Source organism: Neovison vison, chromosome 3, assembly GCF_020171115.1.
Source record: "Neovison vison isolate M4711 chromosome 3, ASM_NN_V1, whole genome shotgun sequence".
Lineage (NCBI taxonomy): Eukaryota > Metazoa > Chordata > Mammalia > Carnivora > Mustelidae > Neogale > Neogale vison.
In genome coordinates, this window is record NC_058093.1 from 32,468,589 (window position 1) to 32,491,425 (window position 22,837).

Below are 22,837 nucleotides of genomic sequence, written 5' to 3' on the forward strand. Positions count from 1 at the left end.
CCTCCATACTGCTGCCAGATTAATCCCTTGGACTCACATATCTAAGTCATATCACTTACTTGCTTAAAAAAAAAAAAAAGCCTTCAGTATTTTTCTCCTAATTTTTTTTTTTTAAAGATTTTATTTATTTATTTGACAGAGAGAGATCACAAGCAGGCAGAGAGAGAGGAGGAAGCAGGCTCCCCGCTGAGCAGAGAGCCCGATGCGGGCCTCGATCCCAGGACCCTGAGATCATGACCTGAGCCGAAGGCAGCGGCTTAACCCACTGAGCCACCCAGGCGCCCTATTTTTCTCCTAATTAGCTAAAATCCCTTATTCTAGCATCCAGGATGCTAAATATAGTCCTAAGCTTACTCCTCATCATATAGTCAAACCAAACTGCACTAGGCCCCATATGCCATCGTATTTGTCTTTCCTCATGCAGCCTGCCTTGCTTCCTCTGTCTCCACCTACTTCTTCCTTCAAATGCCCATCTGAATGCCCAGAAGCTCATTAATGCTCTCCCAGATGCCCTCAGTTGCATTACTTCTCTCTTTGGAAACCTTAAGGCACTTGTCATACGGAGCAGTGTGGTACGAGAGTCGGTATGTCGTGCTCCCTCCTGCCCCCCACAGGCGCCTGGAGAGCAAGGCCTGTCTTCATCTTGGTCTTCCTGAAACCTGCCTCATGAACTAGGATCTCAGATTCTTCTAAGAAATAAATGTCTAAGGAGCTTACTAAAGCTAGAGGGGCATAATATGAAGATGTTGGTTTGTGGTTTACAGAAACATCATTAATATAAAAGTTATACCTAAAAGTATCCTGTCCAAAAGATGTGATTTGTACACACACACACACACACACACACACACGAATATTACGCAGCCATCAAAGAATGAAATCTTGCCAATTATAACAACATGGATGGAACAAGACAGTATGATGCTAAGTGAAAGAAGTCAGAGAAAGACAATTATCTTATGATCTCACTGATATGTGAAATTTAAGAAACTAGGCATAGGATCATAGGGGAAGAGAAAAAAATGAAGTAAGACGAAACCAGAGAGAGAGACAAACCATAAGAGATTCTTAATTTTAGGAAATAAACTGAGGGATGCTGGAGTGGAGGGGTTAGGGAGATGGGGTAAGTGGGTGATGGACATTTGGGAGGGTTTGTGTAGTAATGAACACTGGGTATTACATAAGACTGATGAATCGCAGACCTGTACCCCACATTATGTTAATCTGAAAAAGATTTTAAAGTATCTTATCCATAATCAATTATGCTGCATTTTACCATTTCAGCTCTTTGCAACCTTTGAAGAAAAAGAAAATTATACCTCATATACATGGCATAATCTGTTTCAGAGCTGACTTTTATCCGGTTAGTCTGTTTATGAAGTGAAGATGCTAAGACTTCAGAAGGTGAAGATGAGTCACATCAGCTTTCAGGCTGCTATTCATTTGGAGGACTGTATCTTAATACAGAATTCTAGAAGAGCAAACTCGTGAAGGAGTAAGTAAAGGCACTGTGAAGGTAGGCAACTTGGTGCTGTGGGAGGGCCACTGGGTGGCAGGAGCCCTCAGTTCTCCAACTGACACACAGTCCAGCTCACTCGACTTGCCCAGTCCTGGTTCCTTCACCTGTCAAACCAGGAACTGGACTTGCTGAACTCCAAGATCCCGTTCTACCACTTCCGAGTTTAGAAGGGTAACACAGGTTTTAGTAGGTAATTGTTAATGAGAGATGTAAAAGAAAACAGTAACTCCCTGTCATATTTAATCTCTCAAACTTCATTAAAAAAAATAAATAACCTCACACATCTTCAACCTAAAAAGGCCCATGTGTTTCAGGATTATTGCATTTTCAGAGAAGTCTTCAAATAAAAACAAAACATTAAAACAAACCAACAATAAAAAATAATCTATGAGGACTAAGAAAAATAAATATAAGAAAAACAAAAACAGGTCCTCCGACAAATCTCACACTACTATATGTAGCTGCCAAATAACACTTTAAAAAAAAAAAAAAGAATGTTGTGTCCTAAGTTTAAGAAGCCAAATAATGATGAAAAATTGTCAGGTAAGCAGTAGGAACAAGTTGCTCGATATTTCTTTCAAGCTGTTTCTGGATCTCTAGTCTAACAAAACAAACTCAGATGCAAACTACAGGGATACTAAAAGCAAAAACTCCAGAATGCCTCACATCAGTAGTACACAGACTCCGTCTAGTTAGCCTAACTGAAACTCCCAACACATTTTACTGCCCTTGGGCTTTTAGACAGGAAGAAGCTCACTCTTCCTCAGCCAGCCTTAGAACTTAATTACATGTGAAGCCTCTCAGGATAACTTTCAGGTGTTTCCTTTGCCTTAATCGCTTCAGACAGGCAGCTTCTGAGTGCACATCATCAGGTCAGGTTCTCCCAGCGTCCAGTCTGGACTCCTGAGTTCAGAAGTCTCACCCTGGGGCTGGGGGCTTGACAGTGCCAATAACTATGGGCTATCACACTCAGCTAGAACAAAAGTATTTTGTGCAGACCTAGAAGACTCTACAAGCATTTTCCTAAGATGCTTCAAGGAAAAGGAATGTTTTCTGGAAAATACTAACCATTAAATGAAGTTCTATTTCCCACCTCCCCACCCCAATCAAACTGAAAAAAATACCAAAACGGAGCCTGGACTCTTCATTACATTATCACTAACTCTGGATTCGGCCGATCAGTCTTACCTTCTGATGCTTTGATCACATATCCGCCCTTCTTTTCACCAGGAGGTACATTAAGCAACTGCATGATTCTGTCCAGCAGCCCATGGATTATCTCAAACCCAGGATTCTTGTTGTAATAAACAGCACAGAGATGCCTGTAGTTTCTTGCACCTACATCTGAAAAAATAAAAGAATTGGCCACAAGGCCACAGTGACCATTACTTAAGAAAGTACTGTGAGCCTAAAAGGCATCTTTAGGAAACTTAGAGCTAGAGCAAATACAACTTATAGTAAATTGGGAGGAAAAAAAAGAGACCACTAAGTTCAAAAAAGGTCGAAATTAAATTATATTGTTTGAAGAACACACATGGGTTAGAAACCCATGAAGTGAAGAAGGGAATAACTATCACGGAAGTTAGGATAGTGATTACTCTAGTAAGAGAAGTGCCTCACAAGATGCCTAAAATACTGGCGATATTCTATTAGTTTGGATGGTTACCGTAGTATTTGCATTACAGTCTTCTTAAACCATATATTACAGACACTCCTCATAATTAAAACATGAAAAAAAGCAATAAAGGAAGAGAAGAACCACACCAATGTAAAAATAAACTAAAACAAAACAAAACAAAAACCTCTACACACAGGAAAAAGACTGAAGAAAAATATACCTAAATGTCAACAGAGGTTATATTTGGGCAGACACTATTTTCTCCAAGTCTTACCTATTTTCCAATTGTTCCTTGATTAGTATACATTATTCTACTTTGAAATCAGAACTTACAAAATGTGCTATTTTAAGACAGACTTGCAGCAATCCAAAAGAACCCTGCCAGTGACCGGATAAATAAACTGGTTCATCCACACAGCGGAATACTACTCAGCAATAAAAAGGAACAAAGTATTAACAGACCTGACATCTTGGATGAATTTCAAGGGCATCCTACTGAATGAAAGATGCCAGTCTTGAAAGGCTACATTTAAGTGCATTTTTTGGACATTCTGGAAAAGGCAAAACAACAGCATATGAGAACAGACAGTGGTTGCCAGGGTTTCAGATGTGGGGGGAAAATGTGACAGGTAGGTTTTGGTCGTGACAGAGCTGATCTGTATCTTGTAGCCATGGTTACAAAGATCTGAACTCCCCCCCCCTGCCTACATGTGATCTCTCTCTCTCTCTCTCTGTGTCAAATTTTAAAAAGGGGGGAGGAGTGCCTGGGTGGCTCAATGGGTTGGGCCTCTGCCTTCAGCTCAGGTCATGATCTCAGGGTCCTGGGATTGAGCCCCACATCAGGCTCTCTGTTCAGTGGGGGGGCCTGCTTCCCCCTCTGTCTCTGCCTGCCTCTCTACCTACTTGTGACACCTCTCTCTCTCTCTGTAAAGAAAAAAAAAAAATCTTAAAAAAAAAAGAGATCTGAAACTTTATTAAAACCTCTTTTCAAAAAAAAGTGCACAGCATATAAAGGTAAACTCAAATTCAACAGTGAGCATTTAATCTTCACAGATATATACACTTGTGGCCCTTTAATTCCGAAGGAGACAACTGCTCCGACACAAACACTGTATAAATACAGACTTCATTTTGGTGTTCAAATTACAAAAAGAAAAAGCAATTTAGTATTGGGGGTAACTGAAAATAACCTTTATATAACTTTGTATTAGCATGTACTGAGCAAAAGTTCTTCCCCAGATTTATTCCTGTAGCCATTCCCATTGACAAAATATAAAATGTCTTTTACCTTCCAGATATCCAAATAAAACACAAATTTTAAGACATGATACTACTAAAGTGATATAAAAGTAAGCACATAAATGGAGTGAAAAGTGAAACTAACAACTGATTATCTACTATGTGGTAGGTACTTAGCACCTATCATTCTATCTATAATCTTAATTTTCAAGACAATCATGTAAAATGGGTTTATCATCCCTATGAAATAGGATAGGAAAAATAAGATGGAGAAACAAAGGCTCAGAAAGACTGTCTAGCGTCAAGCCAACTGGCTAGAGCTAACTGTAATTGATTATACAGTTAGTAAGTTATAAAAGCAGAATTTGACCAGTGTCATTTAGCTCTAAAACACACCTTCTTTCTACTAAACAATGGAAATCTCAGTCTCGAAAGGATTTAGAGGAGAAAGTCTCTGAAGGACTTAGATGAAAACAAATAATATAAGAACAAACTTACCGATAGATATATACCTACTTAATGTTAGCCAAAGATATACATTCTTGAAATGGTTTTGATAGGACACATATTTCAGTATTCTCAAGTGTTTTATTTTTGAAGTCCTTAAACTAAAGTCTCTAGCCATCAACAACACTGTAATTCATAGAAAGCGTTCGGAGTGAAACTTCTGACTGAGAGAAATAACTGTTCTTGCCATATAACATTTCTTAGTGCCCACTACGATCAAGGCACACGGCTCTGGGTACTCCTGGAGGGATATAGTCAAAGCCAGCACAGGGTCTGCACAGACTACACTCTCAACAATTAATTTCTGAATAAATGAATAAAGCCCGGAAAAGGAGGTAAACACACACACACAACTATTAAACAAGATCAGGCCCAGTCAGTGGGCCACATTCTAAGTCAGCACAAGAACTCGCTGATGTAGGAAAGGGAGTTCTGTACCACTGTCATTCTCTATCATTTCCGTTTGCAAGAATAAAGAAATCTGGTATCTAAATGCTCTAACCGAAGGTGTAAGAATAAAGATTAATATTAAAACCAGGCAGGCATAAAACCTCACTAAACCAACCACATGCATAAACTCAAATGAGGGGCTTGATTTCTCCGTAGGAACACACACACGCTTGCATATACAGGCATACTCCCTGAAGGGAAAAAAATGAAATGAAACAGAACTAAATTATCCCTTTCATATTACTGACTTGCTCCTGGGTATCTTTGCCATGTGGTACCCATTTGTTGGTGTCACATGCTTCCACTTTAACACAGACATGTATTCAAACTACTTTGTTCCATTTTTGCTGGGAAAGAAGAGCCCAGCAGTAATGCCAGCATTCAGACAGCTTAGCAACATAAACTGAATCTTTATTTTGGTAACCTTGTACCTTGGAAAACTTCTTTCCTGATCTCTAAACTGTGTAAAACTTACCTTACTGATAAGAGGAGCAACATCTGGTTTTAAGACTTAGAATTTAGAACAAGTTGAGTGATTCTGATAATCAAAATGATGCGCTTAGAGTAAAAAATACAGGACTTAAATTATACTCAAGTCAAGAAAGGTTTCAGGATGTCTGCATAACACACACACACAAATAACCTGTGTATTTCTGGATTCGATTCTGCAATATTTTTAAGAAAACCCACAGATTTTTAGGGCCTTGTATTAAATCCACTGTACGAATTAAGCTATTTAGGCTGCCCTTCCTACTCCTACCACTGACTGGCCATTTTCTCCACCTTTCCCAAGCGTTACCGCTCCCTCTAGACTTGCTTCTTCCCATCTCGCTAAGATACTCCCCTTGCTGTAGCCGAACTGAATTAAAGAAGGAAATAACCCTATATTCAGTTCTACCAACTCCTCCTTGGAGAAACTGCTAGGTATAGTAAAATTCTCATTTCCTTATATTTTGCACTGAGGGACTATATTACATCACCGGAAGTTCACTCACTGCATGCCACAAAGTAAGAACTATTTAAATTTCATGCCAAAACAAGGGTTTGTTGGAAATGCCTCAGTTCTTTATAACTCAGTTAACAGACCTCTTGTGTCATACCATCAAACAATTCTGCTTTTTAAATGGGCCTGCCAAGTATGTCAGCCTAAATTACCAATGTATTTCACAGACTTCAAAGTACTGCCCGGAGAGGCTGATCTAAACCACCCAAGGGGGGCAGGGGGGTGGGTGGAGTAGGCTGGCTACAACTCCATAAGCTGAAAGAACATGCCAAATGACTTTTTTTTTAAAGAGGAGGAAAAAAAGAACGGTACATGATGTTCCTCAGTGAAGTAAAACTACTGTCTACAACTCAAATTTTTCAAATGGGCTCCTACTTGGTATAGGGCCCCTTTCACCAAAGTACCAATGATAAGAAACAAATTAAGGGTGTTAGGTTATGTTATTATATATGGACTGCCTGGAAAAGGGCAGAGTTTTTGAGAAAATGACTCCATATTTATTCTCATATTCACCTGAAGGCCCAAACATAGATGCTAGAAGAAAGCCTACTGAAAAACCAAGAAGGCTTTCAAAGTAATCAGTGGCTGATAGGGAGCATGAGATTAGTAATCCAGCCAAGACTGAGAAAATAAAATGAAGCACCCTGATTTTAATTCCATCCAATACATTTCTTTAACATTAGTACCCAAGAGACTATAGCTAACATGGCAAATTTTTCATATCTCCTGAAGAATTTCAGTGTAATAGTAAATGATTCACAAAAGCTACAAAAATCCTGTGAAGACACACACCTTAAAAACTATCTAACGTGTGAAAGAGGAATCTTTACACACTGGTGGCAGGGCTGCAAGTTTGTTTTAAAAAAATGCTTTTTGGAAGAGAATTTAAGACAGCAATCATTTAATATGCTTACCTATGGACTGACCAATTCTATTTCTACAAATACAAATAAGTAAGGGTATAGAATATTCATTACAATAGACATGTTAGCAAAAACCTGGTTGCAATCTAAATATTCAAAACAGTCTGAATTATTATGCAGTAATACAATGGAATATTATACAGCCATTAAAAAGAAAAAGATGGACAGAATGTACTCATAGGGAAAAGGTAAAACATAGGACAGGTAAACCATAATCCCATTTATGTAAACACTAGAAAGTATTTTTTGTAAAGATTTTACTTATTAGAGAACAAGCGCAGAAATTGGGGTGGGGAGGGACAGAGGAAGAGGGAAAAGCAGACTCCCCACTGAGCAGGGAGCCCAGCGTGGGGTTCGATCCCAGGACCCCGGGATCATGACCACAACTGAAGGCAGATGCTTAACCAACTGAGCCACCCAGGTGCCCCAATACTAGAAAGTATTTATCTGTATCTATGGCTATACAGAGAAATGGACAACATATGGTTGCATATGCAAAGAAAATATCTGGCAACTTATTGTAAGAGCAGGATTAGGAAGAAGTTAGATACATGAATTTTTTTTAATGTGAAAAGAACAGAATTGCTCTTAATATATATCTATGAAAGCCCTTAAAGGTGGTACAAATTTTATGAACATAAAACTTAAGAACAATCTTCCTTAAAATTTCTGTGTAACACCAAAGTACAGATTTTTTTTTTTTTTTAAGGTAAGGCTGAAAGCCAAGAAATTAATATGAAGAGGAAAAAATCTATGACCTTCTCAGTGCATGAAGGAAAAAGTTATAACCTTATGGGTTGGCTTTTAGTTAATATAAACCTGGAATAGATTTTTATCTATTAAAAAAATATGGTATGCAATGCATGACAGAGCATATTATACTCACGTTTGCAGATTTTAACTATGTGGAACCAAATGTACTAAAATAACTTTCCATATTAAAAATGATGTTATTTACAGTTAAGATGCCATCATATAGGAGAATGATGCTATCAAATATTGTTAATGTCAATGTTCCTTACACCCATATTTTTTGAGTTATTAATTGGAAATTCTACATGCCAAAAATATGAAGTAGTAAAATTGAATTAATCCAGACTGATGACATAAGCTCTCTTCAGAAAACTGCATTCCACATGTGGATGCTAGATAATCTTCCATCATTTGATGGCTACAGAATTAATGAACAATTTCTCAGAGCTTAAGTATTTCTCAAGCTCATAATGAAAATGCTTATTATTAAGCTCTTTATCAAACAAAGAATTATAAAAAAAACTATAAAGACCTGGCCCTCATATTCAGTAGGTTACAATATGGAACAGATCCATGAATGGCACAGAGAGCAAACAGGAAGAACAAACCAAATCATATAACAGCAACTTATTTATGTTCTATGCAGCCATGGTAGCCCAAGGAGGAAAAAGGAATAAGAATCTTATATATTGCGATTAACATTAAAAGAGGTTCTGAATTTCCATATTCAAACAAGTCAGGGTAAAAAGTAGATCACTGTGATTTAGAAAAGCTACAGGAAAGCACACCTGGGTGACTCCAGTTGGTTAAGTGTCTGACTCTTGATTCCGGCTCAGGTCATGATCTTGGGCTCAGGGGACTGAGCCCCACAATGGGTTCTATGCTCAGTAGGGAGTCTGCTAGAGATTCTTTCCCTCTCCTTCTGCACCTACCCTGCTCACACCTCTGGGCCCTTCCCACCTCCCACCCCTCACCCACAAATAAATAAATCTGAAAAGCTTCAGGAAGTATGTGAAATTCTAGAAACTAGTAGAATAATCTGGGGGTGGGCAGAGAAAATGCAGCTCATTACCTGGACTGTAGCAACGCTCTGGAGAAAGTAGGAATGGTCTGAGCAAGAAGTGAAGGCTTGGCGTGAGCACGCATCCTACGGCAAGTGATGCAGCTGGAGCCCTCTGAATGGTCAAGGGCCTGCAGCCTACTTCATCTACTCTAATATCAAAACCCAAAAGTCTCTCAGTGCCTAGTTAACACTAAAGTACATGGTGATTCGATTTTCAAGATTCTCTACAGATACACATCAGAATAACAACCGGACGACTGTATCATGCTAAATCTAACCGACCCTGTACACTTTAAAAAGCCAAACTAAGTCATCTTTCTTAAGCTGTGGTTCCCTTTAAACTCAGACTCAACACGGTGATGTGTTTTCTCCTGCCATCTCAGTGAGCTTCTAGGCATGCTGGCAGCCTCAGGAATCGTAATAGAATAAACTGTGATGGCAGAATTCAATGTGCTTTTAATAAAAAGCCAGAATGTTGGACTTTGCAAAATATAGTTGCTTTTCTGGGCACAAAGATTAGCAGTTTACAGGTAGGTACTTCGCTCCCCTACAGTAATTTACTATTTTGTTTATAGTTTAGTTAGTCTTGCCATCAAAGTAGGAACAACTGAAACCAATCAAGAACTCACACAGCAGCCTGATTTGATAGCTCCAGGGCCACTTCTACTGACTTCCGCCATAAAGCTGAAAATGTACCCCACAGCAGAGTCTGCATTTAAATTCTCGTTCCAAAGACACATGCCACTCTGCCCAAAAGGGATAAATCAGCTTAACTGGTGGAGTCATGACTAATTTTTAACAAGGCGGCAGCAACTCTGGATCTTACAGCTCAATAAATGTAGTGATTGGCTCAGCCTTAAAGAACTGGAACGTGCGGGACTCCAAGTGGAAGTTTTACTATCCGAGAAGTCTGCCTGACTTAGTCACTAGATAGGCAGTGGGACTGACAGTCTCACAACATGGACAGTCAGTCAAAGAAGTCCACAAGAGCAAAGGAAACTATCCAGTGAGGTCAAGCATGAAAACAGGGGCCAGTGGGCTTTCACTTACTTATAGGAATTTAAGTCAAACAAAATTTGTGGGAGGCATACTGAAATCCGGCATAGATTCCTTTTCATTTCCACTGTGGAAGATACATTTACCCACACAAAACTGACAGGAGGCTGAGAGTCAGGGTTTTCCTTAATGTTAGAAAATGACTCATGGGGCGCCTGGGTGGCTCAGTGGGTTAAAGCCTCTGTCTTCGGCTCAGGTCATGATCCCAGGGTCCTGGATCGAGCCCCGCATCGGGCTCTCTGCTCGGCGGGAAGCCTGCTTTCCCCTCTCTCTCTGCCTGCCTCTCTGCCTGCTTGTGATCTCTGTCTAATAAATAAATAAATTAAATCTTTAAAAAAAGAAAAAAAAAAGAAAATGACTCAGTGGCAACGGTCACTCCTTCTCTGTGTTCTCAGGGCCCCTCGTACATTCCTTCAGAGTACTACCTATAAAAATCTGCTCACCATCAGTCTCTCTCAAGACTGGAAACTCTCTCATACTCCAAGCAGACCGTAGCAAAGAAAGGGAATTCAAAAAGACTTTTACCCCAGTGCAATGAATGAGACTGTCTTACTCACTGTTGCCACACATCTACTGCCCCTTCTGAATCAGTCCTTTGGGTATGGCCCCCACTAATGAAAATCTAGGATTTATACATAACTGAAAAATTCCTCTATCATTTCACTTTTAATGGACTACATTTTTTTCTTCCAAAACAGTTTGAATACTTAGGAGGAAATGGCTAACATAAATACAACAGAAAAATGCTGGCTGGCTTGAAAGGCAGTAAAAACATTTGTGCTCAATTCATTGAAGAGAAGTGGGTGATGAATTACTGGAAACACAGCATTCCTTAAAAAAAAAAAAAAAAAAAAAAAAATCCTCAAAAACAATGCCGCCCCCCCCTCACAAAACGCAAAAACAAACAAACAAACTAAAAGCACATTCCTATTTTTAAGTAAATTGTCCCATCAGTACATTTTGGTTTTCATAACCTAAAAAAGATAGTGCACAACAGAAGAAAAGCCAATTAAGTCAAATCAAGGATAAAAATGAGCCCTAAGTACCTCATTTTTAGTGTCAGCAAGGTGACATTAACCCTATAATAGCCAAAAGTCTCTAAGTCACTCTCACAGAAAATTACCAAAAACCAAGATGCTATCTATCTGGCCTTAGGGACTCTAACAGTAAGAGCAGACACCAAACAGTATTTATTATGTGGCTCGAACTTTTCAAAAAAAATTTCACTTAATTCTTACCAAAAATCTAGTAAGTACTATGATCATTCCCGTTGCAACAGATGAGAAAACAGCACAGAGAGATTACATAAAGTGTCCAACGTTCAGCAGCTCATAAGTGGCAGAACCATGACTCAAAACCGAGTAGTCTGGCTGTACAGTCTTAAATCCATGTGCTACGCTGCCTTTCCCATAGAACCCTCTATGTGCACCAAATGACAAGTAGGGAGTCTGCCTGAACATATGTACAAAAATCCTTCAGAAAAGCTACTTGTTAGGACATAGAATCCAGGCCTACCTAAAAAGAAAAGCCACTCCGAAGCAAACTTATGTTTTCAAGATGATAAACTTATTGAGCACACTTACCTCTTCTCATTCCTCAAATCCTATTAATGGCATAGAAAATTGTGAAGAAAACCGTAATTCCAAGACAACAGGCAAAAGCAGTATCAAATAAAAAGGTTCCCACAGGGAAAACCGCAGAATAATCACTACTAAACCCCCAAATAAAAGAGGTCTGCTACAGAATGAAAACTATTCTTTCTGATGAAACAAAGTGCAGCAGAAATCCCAATCTGAGTTTAAAAGAAAGTATAGCGACTGGGTTTCTAGGATTTTTACCAGGGTGACTTATTAAATGATGGCCTACAGCCTAGCCCTGTACAATAGCTCGCTCTCAACAGCTGAGGTTATCTCCTAGCATGGGCCTTGGGGCACAGTGGAGTCTATGTTTGGGACTTCCCGAAAGACACATGAAAGAAAAAACAGTTAAGCTATCCATACCAAGGACAGCAATACAGTCAAGTGCTCCGTGCTTACTGTGAAAATTGCCCATGGCAATTGTGGGGAACCCCAGCTTGTTCCTTACTCTCCAGACTCTGAGCTGCTCGCCTGCAAGCAAGCCTAGCCCTGCAGAGCCCTGTAGGGAGTCCTTACCATGAGGGAGGAGGCGTACTGCTGATATAGTATTATAAAACTTTTGAGGAAACTTAGACTCATTTTATACCTAAAAACTCCTGCAGATTAAAAGTGAGGGTACAGTGAACCATTTATCACGCTAATGGACATCACAAGAGCAACCTGGAGTAGCCATACCTACACCAACTGGATTTTAAACCATTTTAAATATAAAGAGTATAACGAGACACAAAGAAGGGCACTATATCATAATATAGGGGTCCAACAAGAAGATCTAACAAGTATTTATGCCCCCAAATTGGGAACACCCAAATATATAGAACTTTTGAGGAAACTTAATATAATTAACGTAAACCTAATCCTATATTTATAAATACGTTTGGATCGCCAAGGATCAAAACCTACAATTCAAAGACCTAAAATGAAAGGAAAAAAGTCAAAGTTCTCAGAAAAAAATTGACATTAAAATCATAACAAATTCTTAGGTATCCGTACTAGTGGAGGCACAAGAACTACAGAACTACTTACAGCTGGCACTGAAAATGTTTTCCAATTCCTGCCAGATTGACCACCCAAAGAAAATTCTACATAGACTGGTATTAAAATAAACTTTTATTCTCTAAGGATATATGCACAGAGACCAAATTCTGGCCCTAGCTCTAAGTCCAAAATTTATGCAACCTTGGGAAAATTACTACTTTTCTTTCTCAGTTCTCCTACAAATTAAATAGGGACAATATTTTTTGGTCCAATCTGCCTCAAGGAGAGAGATTAACAATCCCAAGAGAAAAGGTGTATTTTTAAAAATTTTTTAAAGTACAAAGCACCATACAGTTGCAAGGTGATGCTATTAATTGAAAAGAAGGCTGCATAGTGGAGAGCAGATGGAATCCAGCTTTGGCTGCAAAGTTTGCTATGGAAGGTCCACATACAGTCAAGCGGGCAAGCCTATGGTATCTGTTTCCTAAGACAGACTGATTTACAGTCAATAGTTCTTGACAGCTCTGGGTAGTCAGAATAATGCCATATTATCCTCTTCAGGAGTAACTAAGGAAAAGGCCTTTGCTGTTGTCGAGTGATTCAGGAGCACGTACTCAGTTTTAAAATCTGGAATGAAACTCCTGTATAAACATGGTTAGGACTAGAACTGTTCCCTGGTTCTCAGGGAACAAGAGAAATACTGCCAGCAATTCAGTCATTTCATGGCCCTGCTACCAAGAAATGACCCCATATGCAGCTCCAAAAAGACTTGTGTCAGTCTGAAGACAGAAGTTTGAGTAAGACAGATATCCTTGGTAATCAGGTTTAAGTACTACCTAAATATGTTCACCAAATAACCTCTGAGTTCCATATGGTAGACCAGGCTACTCGCTATCCTAACAAGTCCAGCCTATTCTTGAGGAAAAAACTGGTCAAACACATTTATAATGACAAATAGCTAATGCTAAACTAGAGTGGCAAGACAAAGTACCTTAAAATGATTTGCACATAAATCACAAGATTTTAAAAAAATGTTTCACTGTACTTTTCAAGTTGAGGTTTTAACAGGGTTCTTCATAAATGTTAAGTTCTTTAAGATCTGCTTTCTACTAAAAGAAATAAAAGCAACCAAATATCTGAAGGTATTACTTGGATGGATTTATATCAATCAATCATGAAAAGTAAATTTATGAAACAATTAGGAAAGTTTAAACACTAGCTGGCTGTTTGATGATAAAATAGTGTTGGGTTATTTTTTAAAAACAAAAGTGGTATCTTTTATCTTTAGATATATATATATATCTTTTGGAAGTACATACTGTTTGCTGGTGAAATGGCAGGATGTCTAGGAATCACATCAAACTAACATGGGGGGGGGGTGCCTGGGTGGCTCAGTGGGTTAAGCCACTGCCTTCGGCTCGGGTCATGATCTCAGGGTCCTGGGATCGAGTCCCGCATCAGACTCTCTGCTCAGTGGGGAGCCTGCTTCCTCCTCTCTCTCTCTCTCTCTCTCTGCCTGCCTCTCTGCCTACTTGTGATCTCTGTCAAATAAATAAAATCAATCTTAAAAAAAAAAAAAATTTTAAAAACTAACATGGGGGAGTGCATGTGCTGATAACTGCTGAAGGTGGGTGCTGGATTCACAGGGGTGGTTATACTGCCCACCTTTATATAGAGTTGAGATTCTCATAATAAAATGCTTTAAGTGTACAATCAAAGGTGACTTGTTCTTACCTCTGCTAGAATCTTTTACTACGATGTCAGAGATTTCAAACAGTTTCAGAGGAAGGGGCATCTTCCGATTCGCGGCTATAGTCTTTAGGAGGCCAGGAAGAAGGGTAGTGCGTGCCACCTACAGGAGAAGACATGAAACTGAAATGACCAAAAAATAATCCAAACTGACTTGGTTATAAAACAAGGCCAAAAGAACTCGACAGCTTCACGGTAGTAAGACTCTTCTGGAAAATGCAATGAGTGAATGTCCAAATCATTTTTAATTATCAATTCCAAGACAAAAAACTGAAAATATCCTGGCTCCCAAACTTACAAAATAAAAAAATCCTAAAGTCTGATTAAAAACTAAGAAGTATAAATACAATGCCTATATCTAGGATTGGTTATGATCATTTTTAAAATTAAAGTTAGCTTTTAAGATTACAAATATGTAAATTTTGATATCTTGCTTTATTTTATAAAGTAACTGAAGGAGATTACAAGAAATTCAAGTATTTAAATGAGATTAAATATGAGCTAATCAAATTCTTAAAAACCAAGACTAGGGAAAATGTAAATGCAATTACAGTATCACAATGAGAAAACAGAACACAAATATGTAAGCACTAAAAAAATTATGCAGCTGCTATGGGCAACCTGTGACCATAGTTTTCAGCTAAGTGGCCAAAGAAATAAAAACAAACACGCTAGTTCTAAAAATAAACAAAAAGACAAAAAACAACAACTTCCCTACTTCTATCTCAAATTTCTCACTCTAAGCTATATGACAGGTTAGCTGTCAACACCCTATTCCCAGAAGTTTTAACAGCAGTGGTAGGGCACCACCCTTAAGATCCTGGGCTCGCAGCAGACACCAGCACCACTGCCCTTCACCCAGACTTCTGCAGGAGCTTAAGCTGGTTTCTCTGCTTCCACTCCTGCCGCCTTATGGCCTGCTCTCCACACACAGTGATGATCTAAGGCCTACATCAGATGACACTCCCCTGCTCAAAAATCTAATAGGTTGCCATCAAATTTTGAATAAAATCATGCCCTGCATGGGGTCCTATCTGAATCTGGCCTGGGCCTCCTCTCCACACTCCATGCCTGCCGCTCCCTCTGGTTTACTGGGTTTCAGCCACACTCCCCAAGCAGTTCCATCTCAAGCCCCCATGCCTCCCTCCTTCCTCTACCACATACAGTCTTCCTCTGGGTTCACATGTGGCTGTCTTTCTTTCTTCAGGTCTCTGTTCAAAAGGTCCCCACAGAGGCCTGCCCTGACCCCCTTGGCTAAAACAGCAGCCCCTCCTAGATCCTACAGGCATAACAGGAAACCCCTATGAAGACTTGCTTGTACAATGTGTATTAAGGGAAAGAGAAAACCTTTCCGAATACATTCACTCTGCCACCTGCTGCTGGTAGTCTTCAACTCCTTGCTTTTGTAAATATCTCTTAATTTCACAACTGGAGAGCAAGTGCACAAACCACTCACAGAAATAAAAGTACAATGTTAAAAGAAAGCTTAACTTACTGGAATATAAACAAGCTACCTATGTAAATAGCTTTTCCTAGTGGTTTTTTTTTTTTCCATTTTATAGATCAGCCTTATTTGCTTGTTTAAAAACTCACAGCAATACAAAAAATGAAACCTGAATCCAATCAAGCTTCTAGATCTACCTGCTAATTTACTAGAATGTATCTAACAAAATCCCAACTGTGCGAACTCTAAGACAAATGACCCAGTTTGTTCAATGCAGAAAGTAAAAGGAAGAGAGACAGAGAGATGGACAGGGGGGCAATCTGTAGATTAAAAGAGACATAAGAGGGCACCTGGGTGGCTTAGCCATTAACCAGCTGCCTTTGGCTCAGGTCATGTTCCCGGGGTCCTGGGATTGAGCCCCGCCTCGGGCTCCTTGCTCAACAGGAAGCCTGCTTCTCCCTCTCCCAGTCCGCCGCTTATTGTGTTCCCTCTCTCGCTACATCTCTCTCTCAAATAAATAAACAAATCTTTTTAAAAAAATAAGAGACATAAGAAACATTATCAACTTTGACTTGGGATTCAGATGAAGTTCATGAAAACTATTAAAAAAATTTAGACAGGGACGCCTGGGTGGCTCAGTTGGTTAAGCAGCTGCCTTCAGCTCAGGTCATGATCCCAGGGTCCTGGGATTGAGTCCCACATCGGGCTCCTTGCTCGGCAGGGAGCCTGCTTCTTCCTCTGCCTCTGCCTGCCTTTTGTCTGCCTGTGCTCACTCACTCTCTCTCCCTCTGTCTCTGACAAATAAATAAATAAAATCTTAAAAAAAAAATCTAGACAATTAAGAAAATTTCAACAACTGAACATTTAAAAATATTAAGGAATATTATTGCTAATTTGGGGGAACATGGTAATATTCTGTAACTTTGTTTATAAAATCTACATGTTTACTGACATTTTTCTTTTTATCCATTCTCTAACATATCTAGTTAGAAAACAGCCCCAAATTAAGAATTATCCAAGAGAAAGAATAAACAATAAACTGGGTTACTAGCCCAGAAACAACTTTATATTTAAACAAACAGAACTCTGTTAGCTATGTTAGTAATGGGAGGACCTATGTACTGGTAAAGCAGGAGTAAAATATAGAATCTGTCCAGTCTAAAAGATGGACTCATCTAATGTGTTTTATGCAGAAATATAGATTCTGAAAGTGTGCTAATCCAAAGCTATTTATAGTGTTATTTAATGTGTTTGTGATTTTCCTTCTACTTATTAAAGTAGAGAAAACAGGATATAAACCCTACGGAACATTACCACATCTTAAGAAATCTATCAAGCTTGATAAATGAAACTGGGAGGAAAAGGAGAATTTGGAATAAAAGCAAATAAAAATCCAGTAAGATTTACTGAAAAATCCCTCTACCCAAATGAATTTGAGTGTCTCTCACTGAAAAGAACAGGGCATCTTTTAAGAGCAGTAGGAAAGTGAGTGGACCTTGTCACAATCCTTCCAAATGGCGTAAGAATTTAAAGTTCTTACACTGAATACAGAGAAACAATTTGTGTACTTGATGAGTATTACTACCAGTTAGTTCTTTAAATAGCAAGCAAGCCCTAATCTACCATTTTAGTGGTACAGATTAAATCTAACTTTAAAAAATCCAAATTTTAACATTTTTAGATCTTTAAAAATTTTTAGAACTTGAGATCCCCTCCCCTACTTTCAGAGATATGAAAATCAAGATTCACAGAAGCATACAGATCAAAACCACAATGAGATACCACCTCATACCAGTCAGAATGGCTAAAATTAACAAGTCAGGAAATGACAGATGCTGGCGAGGATGCAGAGAAAGGGGAACCCTCCTTCACTGTTGGTGGGAATGCAAGCTGGTGCAACCACTCTGGAAAACAGCATGGAGGTTCCTCAAAAAGTTGAAAATAGAGCTACCTTACGACCTAGCAATTGCACTACTGGGTGTTTACCCTAAAGATACAAACATAGTGATCCGAAGGGGCACGTGCACCTGAATGTTTATAGCAGCAATGTCCACAATAGCCAAACTACGGAAAAAACCTAGATGTCCATCAACAGATGAATGGATAAAGAATATGTGGTATATATATACAATGGAATACTATGCAGCCATCAAAAGAAATGAAATCTTGCCATTTGTGACAAGGTGGATGGAACTAGAGGGTATTATGCTTAGTGAAATAAGTCAATCGAATAAAGACAATTATCATATGCTCTCCCTGATATGAGGAAGAGGAGATGCAACATGGGGGGCTTGGGGGGTAGGAAAAGAATAAATGAAATAAGATGGGATTGGGAGGGAGACAAACCATAAGAGACTCTAAATGTCACAAAACAAACTGAGGGTGGCGGGGGAGGGGGTTAGGGAGAGGGTGGTGGGGTTACGGACATTGGAAAGGGTATGTGATACGGTGAGTGCTGTGAAGTATGTAAACCTGGCGATTCACAGACCTGTACCCCTGGGGCTAATAATACATTACATGTTTATAAAAAAATTTTTAAATTAAAAAAAAAATTCACAGAAGCTAACTCAAGTCACAAATGTTCACATATTATAAAGCATTAATTTTTTTTTTTTAAAGACTGGTGTTAACTACTACTTTTAGGGACACCTGGGTGGCTCAGTGGGTTAGGCCGCTGCCTTCGGCTCAGGTCATGATCCCAGGGTCCTGGGATCGAGTCCCGCATCAGGCTTTCTGCTCAGCAGGGAGCCTGCTTCCCTCTCTCTCTCTCTCTGCCTGCCTTTCCATCTGCTTGTGGTATCTCTCTGTCAAATAAATAAGTAAGTAATCTTAAAAAAAAAAAGAATTTGTCAACAAGAGGCACCTGGATGGTGCAGTCAGTTAAACATCTGACCCCCGGTTTCCGCTCAGGTCATGACCCTGGGATTCTGGGATCGAGCCCCAGTCAGGCTCCCTGCTCAGCAGGGAGTCTGCTTGTCCCTCTGACTCTGCCCCGCCCCAATTCTTGTTCTTTCTCGCTTGCACACACATGCTCACTAGTATAAAATCTTTTTTAAAAATTTTTAAAAATTAAAAAAAAAATTTTTTAACTCTCTGCCCCTTTCCCACATGCTCTAATAAATCTTAAAGATCTTAAAAAAAAATTCATCAGCACTTATGTAAGAACCAACCATAATCTTATCTAAGAAGAGATTTTTAACAAGTTCTAAGATTTTGTCATCTTAAGTATAACTTAGGTACTGCCTCTCAGTATTTACCCAAGTTCTTACCTACTTAAAATTCTCACCTGAAATTCAGCTGTTTTGGGATTACTTATGTGGACTGCCTTTGTTGCAGAGATGTCCAAACCAAGCTTATCAGCAATATCTTCTTGGGAACACTAAAAAGTATATGCAAAATAAAGAAAAACAATGACTAAATTTAATATACAATGTATTTAATGCTGTAAGTCAACTTATAGTCTCATAGCAATGTAGGTTCTCTATATAAAGAGGTTAAAAATAACAACTATACCAACTAATTAGGGCCACAGCAAATACAATTTAACATTAACAACAGCAAATACAATTTAACATTAACAGTTAGTTCTCTTACAAGTTCTATCTATGATACAGAGCAAAGTTTTTCCCATGTTGATGGTGGTATAACTATATTTGGGCCCTTCCTAAGCTAGTCTCCCATTCACCTTACCAGTCTAGTTCCTTACAGTTAACTATCCATTCCCTGATTCTTACACTCTTCCTTACATTCACCAGAAATGTCTCAGGGTGCCTGGGTGGCTCAATGGGTTAAGCATCTCCCTTCAGCACAGGTCACGATCCTACGGTCCTAGGATCAGGCCCTGCGTTGGGCTCTCTGCTCAGCAGGCGTCTGCTTCTCCCTCTCCCTGCCACTCTTCCTTCCTCTGTCAAATAAATAAAATCTTTTTTCTTTCTTTTAATTTAAAGATTTTGAGAAACTGAGTGTGAGAGAGTATGAGCAGGGGGAGAGAGGGAGAAGTAGACTTCCCACTGAGCAGGGAGCCAGATGCAGGATTCCATCCCAGGACCCTAGGATCATGACCTGAGTCAAAGGCAGACGCGTAACTGACTGAGCCACCCAGGTGCCCCAAAGAAAATCTGGGAGGGGAGGAGGGGAGGAAGGACAGAATAGCCTCTCCTCCCTACCTGCTCTCATCCCCCAAGGCTCTACCTTAAATGACAGCTCTACACTTCCATAAAAATATTCCTAATGACTTCTGTCAATTCACTCTCCCCACCCTGGTGTTCCATGGCTTTGATTACCATTGTAATCCCTGCTAAATCCATACTGACTTGTGGTAGAACAGTAAGAATAAGAGCAGAACTCAAGTGGCCTGAATTCTGCCCAATATTCTTTCTACTTGACCATTCAATTTCTGTACATAGGTGCTTGATAAAGCTCTGAGCAGTAAACTCCTAAGTACTCTCGCTCTGAAAAGAAAAAAATACCTGTTGCACTCACAACTAGGATGACTGAAAGAAGTTATGAAAATAAAACTATTAGATGCATCACATCTAATAAATGATTAACAAAGTAATGCAAATAAAGTACCTGCCAGAAACTAAGTACTCAAGAAAATATTAACAATGATGATTAATGATGATAATACTAAGAATTATCACATATATTAATGCTAACCATTGCAAAGGAGTTAAAACAAAATGAAAACTGATGGGGTGCCTGGGTGGCTAAGTGGGTTAAAAGCCTCTGCCTTCAGCTCAGGTCATGATCCCAGAGTCCTGGGATTGAGCCCCATGTCAGGCTCCTCTGCTCAGTAGGGAGCCTGCTTCCCCCCCCACCCTCTCTGCCTACTTGCGAGCTCTCTGTCAAATAAATAAATAAAATCTTAAAAAAAATTTAAAACTAATGTACCATCAGATTAGTGAAAAATTTTCCAACATTAGGTCACGTTGCCTACTGCACTATTTTACAAAGTGGACTTCGAGGACTAGTCTGCATTTCTTAGAGAAGCACACACATACACGGGTTTAGATTTTAGGTCAATGCCAGCTCTAATGATTCCTGCCATGCTTTCTTGGGAAGGATATTAAAGTCACATCCAGACAGAGAACAAAAGAGCTCCCTGATCTGCCACGGCTGTAGAGGCGGAGAATGGTAGCAGGCACGCTGGACATAACCAGATTTTTCTCCTCAGAATGAGGAGTTTTTCAACAAGATATAATGTGATTAATTAGGAAATGCAATTTCAATGATGGAATCAACTTTCAAATAGAAGTAGTACTGGGGCGCCTGGGTGGCTCAGTGGGTTAAGCCACTGCCTTCAGCTCAGGTCATGATCTCAGGGTCCTGGGATCGAGTCCCACATCGGGCTCTCTGCTCAGCAGGGAGCCTGCTTCCTCCTCTCTCTCTCTGCCTGCCTCTCTGTCTACTTGTGATCTCTGTCTGTCAAATAAACAAATAAAATCTTTAAAAAAAAAAAATAGTAGTAGTACTGTGTGTGTAGAAGAAAGGTTGTTCCACAAACACAGGGCAGTGGAGGTACCTGAGTGGCTTTGTACTTCATCATGACAATAAAAGGGACAGATATTAGAAGCAGTTCAAAATCAAGGGAACCTTAAGTGGCAGTAGCTAGTAAAAAATATAAATATTTTTTTCAATGTTAATATGTTTAAAATATTAGGAAAATATAGTAAGTATTTTATTTACTATAAGAAAAGTATAGTGAGTATTCACTGATTTTTATGAATATTCTTGTACTAAGGCTAAAGTAGATACTTAGTTTTAAAAATGAATTAATTTAGGGGTGCCTGGGTGGCTCAGTGGGTTAAGGCCTCCGCCTTCAGCTCAGGTCATGTCCCAGGATCCTGGGATGGAGCACCACATTGGGCTCTCTGCTCAGCGGGGAGCCTGCTTCCCTTCCTCTCTCTCTCTGCCTGCTGTTCTGCCTACTTGTGATCTCTCCGTCAAATAAATAAATAAAATCTTTTTTTTTTTAAAAGTGAGTTAATTTAAAATATTACAACTAGTAAGCAGACAGATAAAAATCATAATGATGAAAACAATTACTTGCATTTGGAAAAATCAAGGGCTAGGTTTTAGAAAAGGCTGTTTCATTCAAAACTAGATATAAGGCACAGAGATACTTAGGTTTGCTAATTATGTCACATAAATACCTCTGACATTGAAACTCCTGTAAGACAACTGTCATTGCGTATCTGAAGCTCTAACACCTCATTCCTTTCCCCCGCCCAGTGACAATGTGTGTTGAACTGACGGGACAGCTGAACAGACTGTTTCTGGCATCCCTAGGAGACAGTATAATCACGGGCCCGAGGTGCACATAGGCCTGGGCTGGAATCCTGCCCCACAGCTGACTGGCTGTATGGACTGGGACAAGTTACCTAAAATTACCTGCTGTGTAAGACAGAAACACCTACTTCAGAGCACTGCACAGAGAGGGAATCAAACGCAAAAAGGCCTGGACACAGGATAAACCCCCTGCAGAGCAGCCCTGGTCAGGCAGAGTATGCACTCCCCTGAGACACATGGGCTACCCACAGTTACAGGCTTAAAACTCACTACACTTCTATAAAAGGGCAGGGAAATACACAGGCCGAAGTCTGAACCACAGTTAGTTCTGGGGAGGAAAACAGGGTTGGAATCTGAGGGGAAACAGAGGGGAACAGTCATGGTTCACTCTACATGGTTCTTTCTGTACAGGTTGAATCCTTTCAGATCAATCCTATGTCACTTAATTTTTTAAAAACGAAATAAATTATCTTACAATAAACAACTTACCATAAAAAAAAAAACGAAATATATTCTCAATGTTTTTTTTTTTGTATTTCATTGATGTTCAAGACTGTATAAGTATATGCATAGATAAATGACCTATACTATAAACTGAGCATACACA

At 39.4% G+C, this 22,837-nt stretch overlaps 1 protein-coding gene across 1 annotated transcript in view; it reads right to left on the bottom strand.

The window, feature by feature from the left end:
* Positions 1–22,837, bottom strand: part of FARSB (phenylalanyl-tRNA synthetase subunit beta) — a 71,774-nt gene that overhangs the window by 22,131 nt on the left and 26,806 nt on the right. Inside the window, exons 14-16 of the mRNA XM_044241691.1 lie at positions 19,226–19,318; positions 14,481–14,598; positions 2,708–2,863 (exon numbers count right to left, since the gene is read on the bottom strand). Coding sequence (XP_044097626.1) covers positions 2,708–2,863; positions 14,481–14,598; positions 19,226–19,318 — 367 coding nt within the window. The remainder of the gene's footprint in view (positions 1–2,707; positions 2,864–14,480; positions 14,599–19,225; positions 19,319–22,837) is intronic.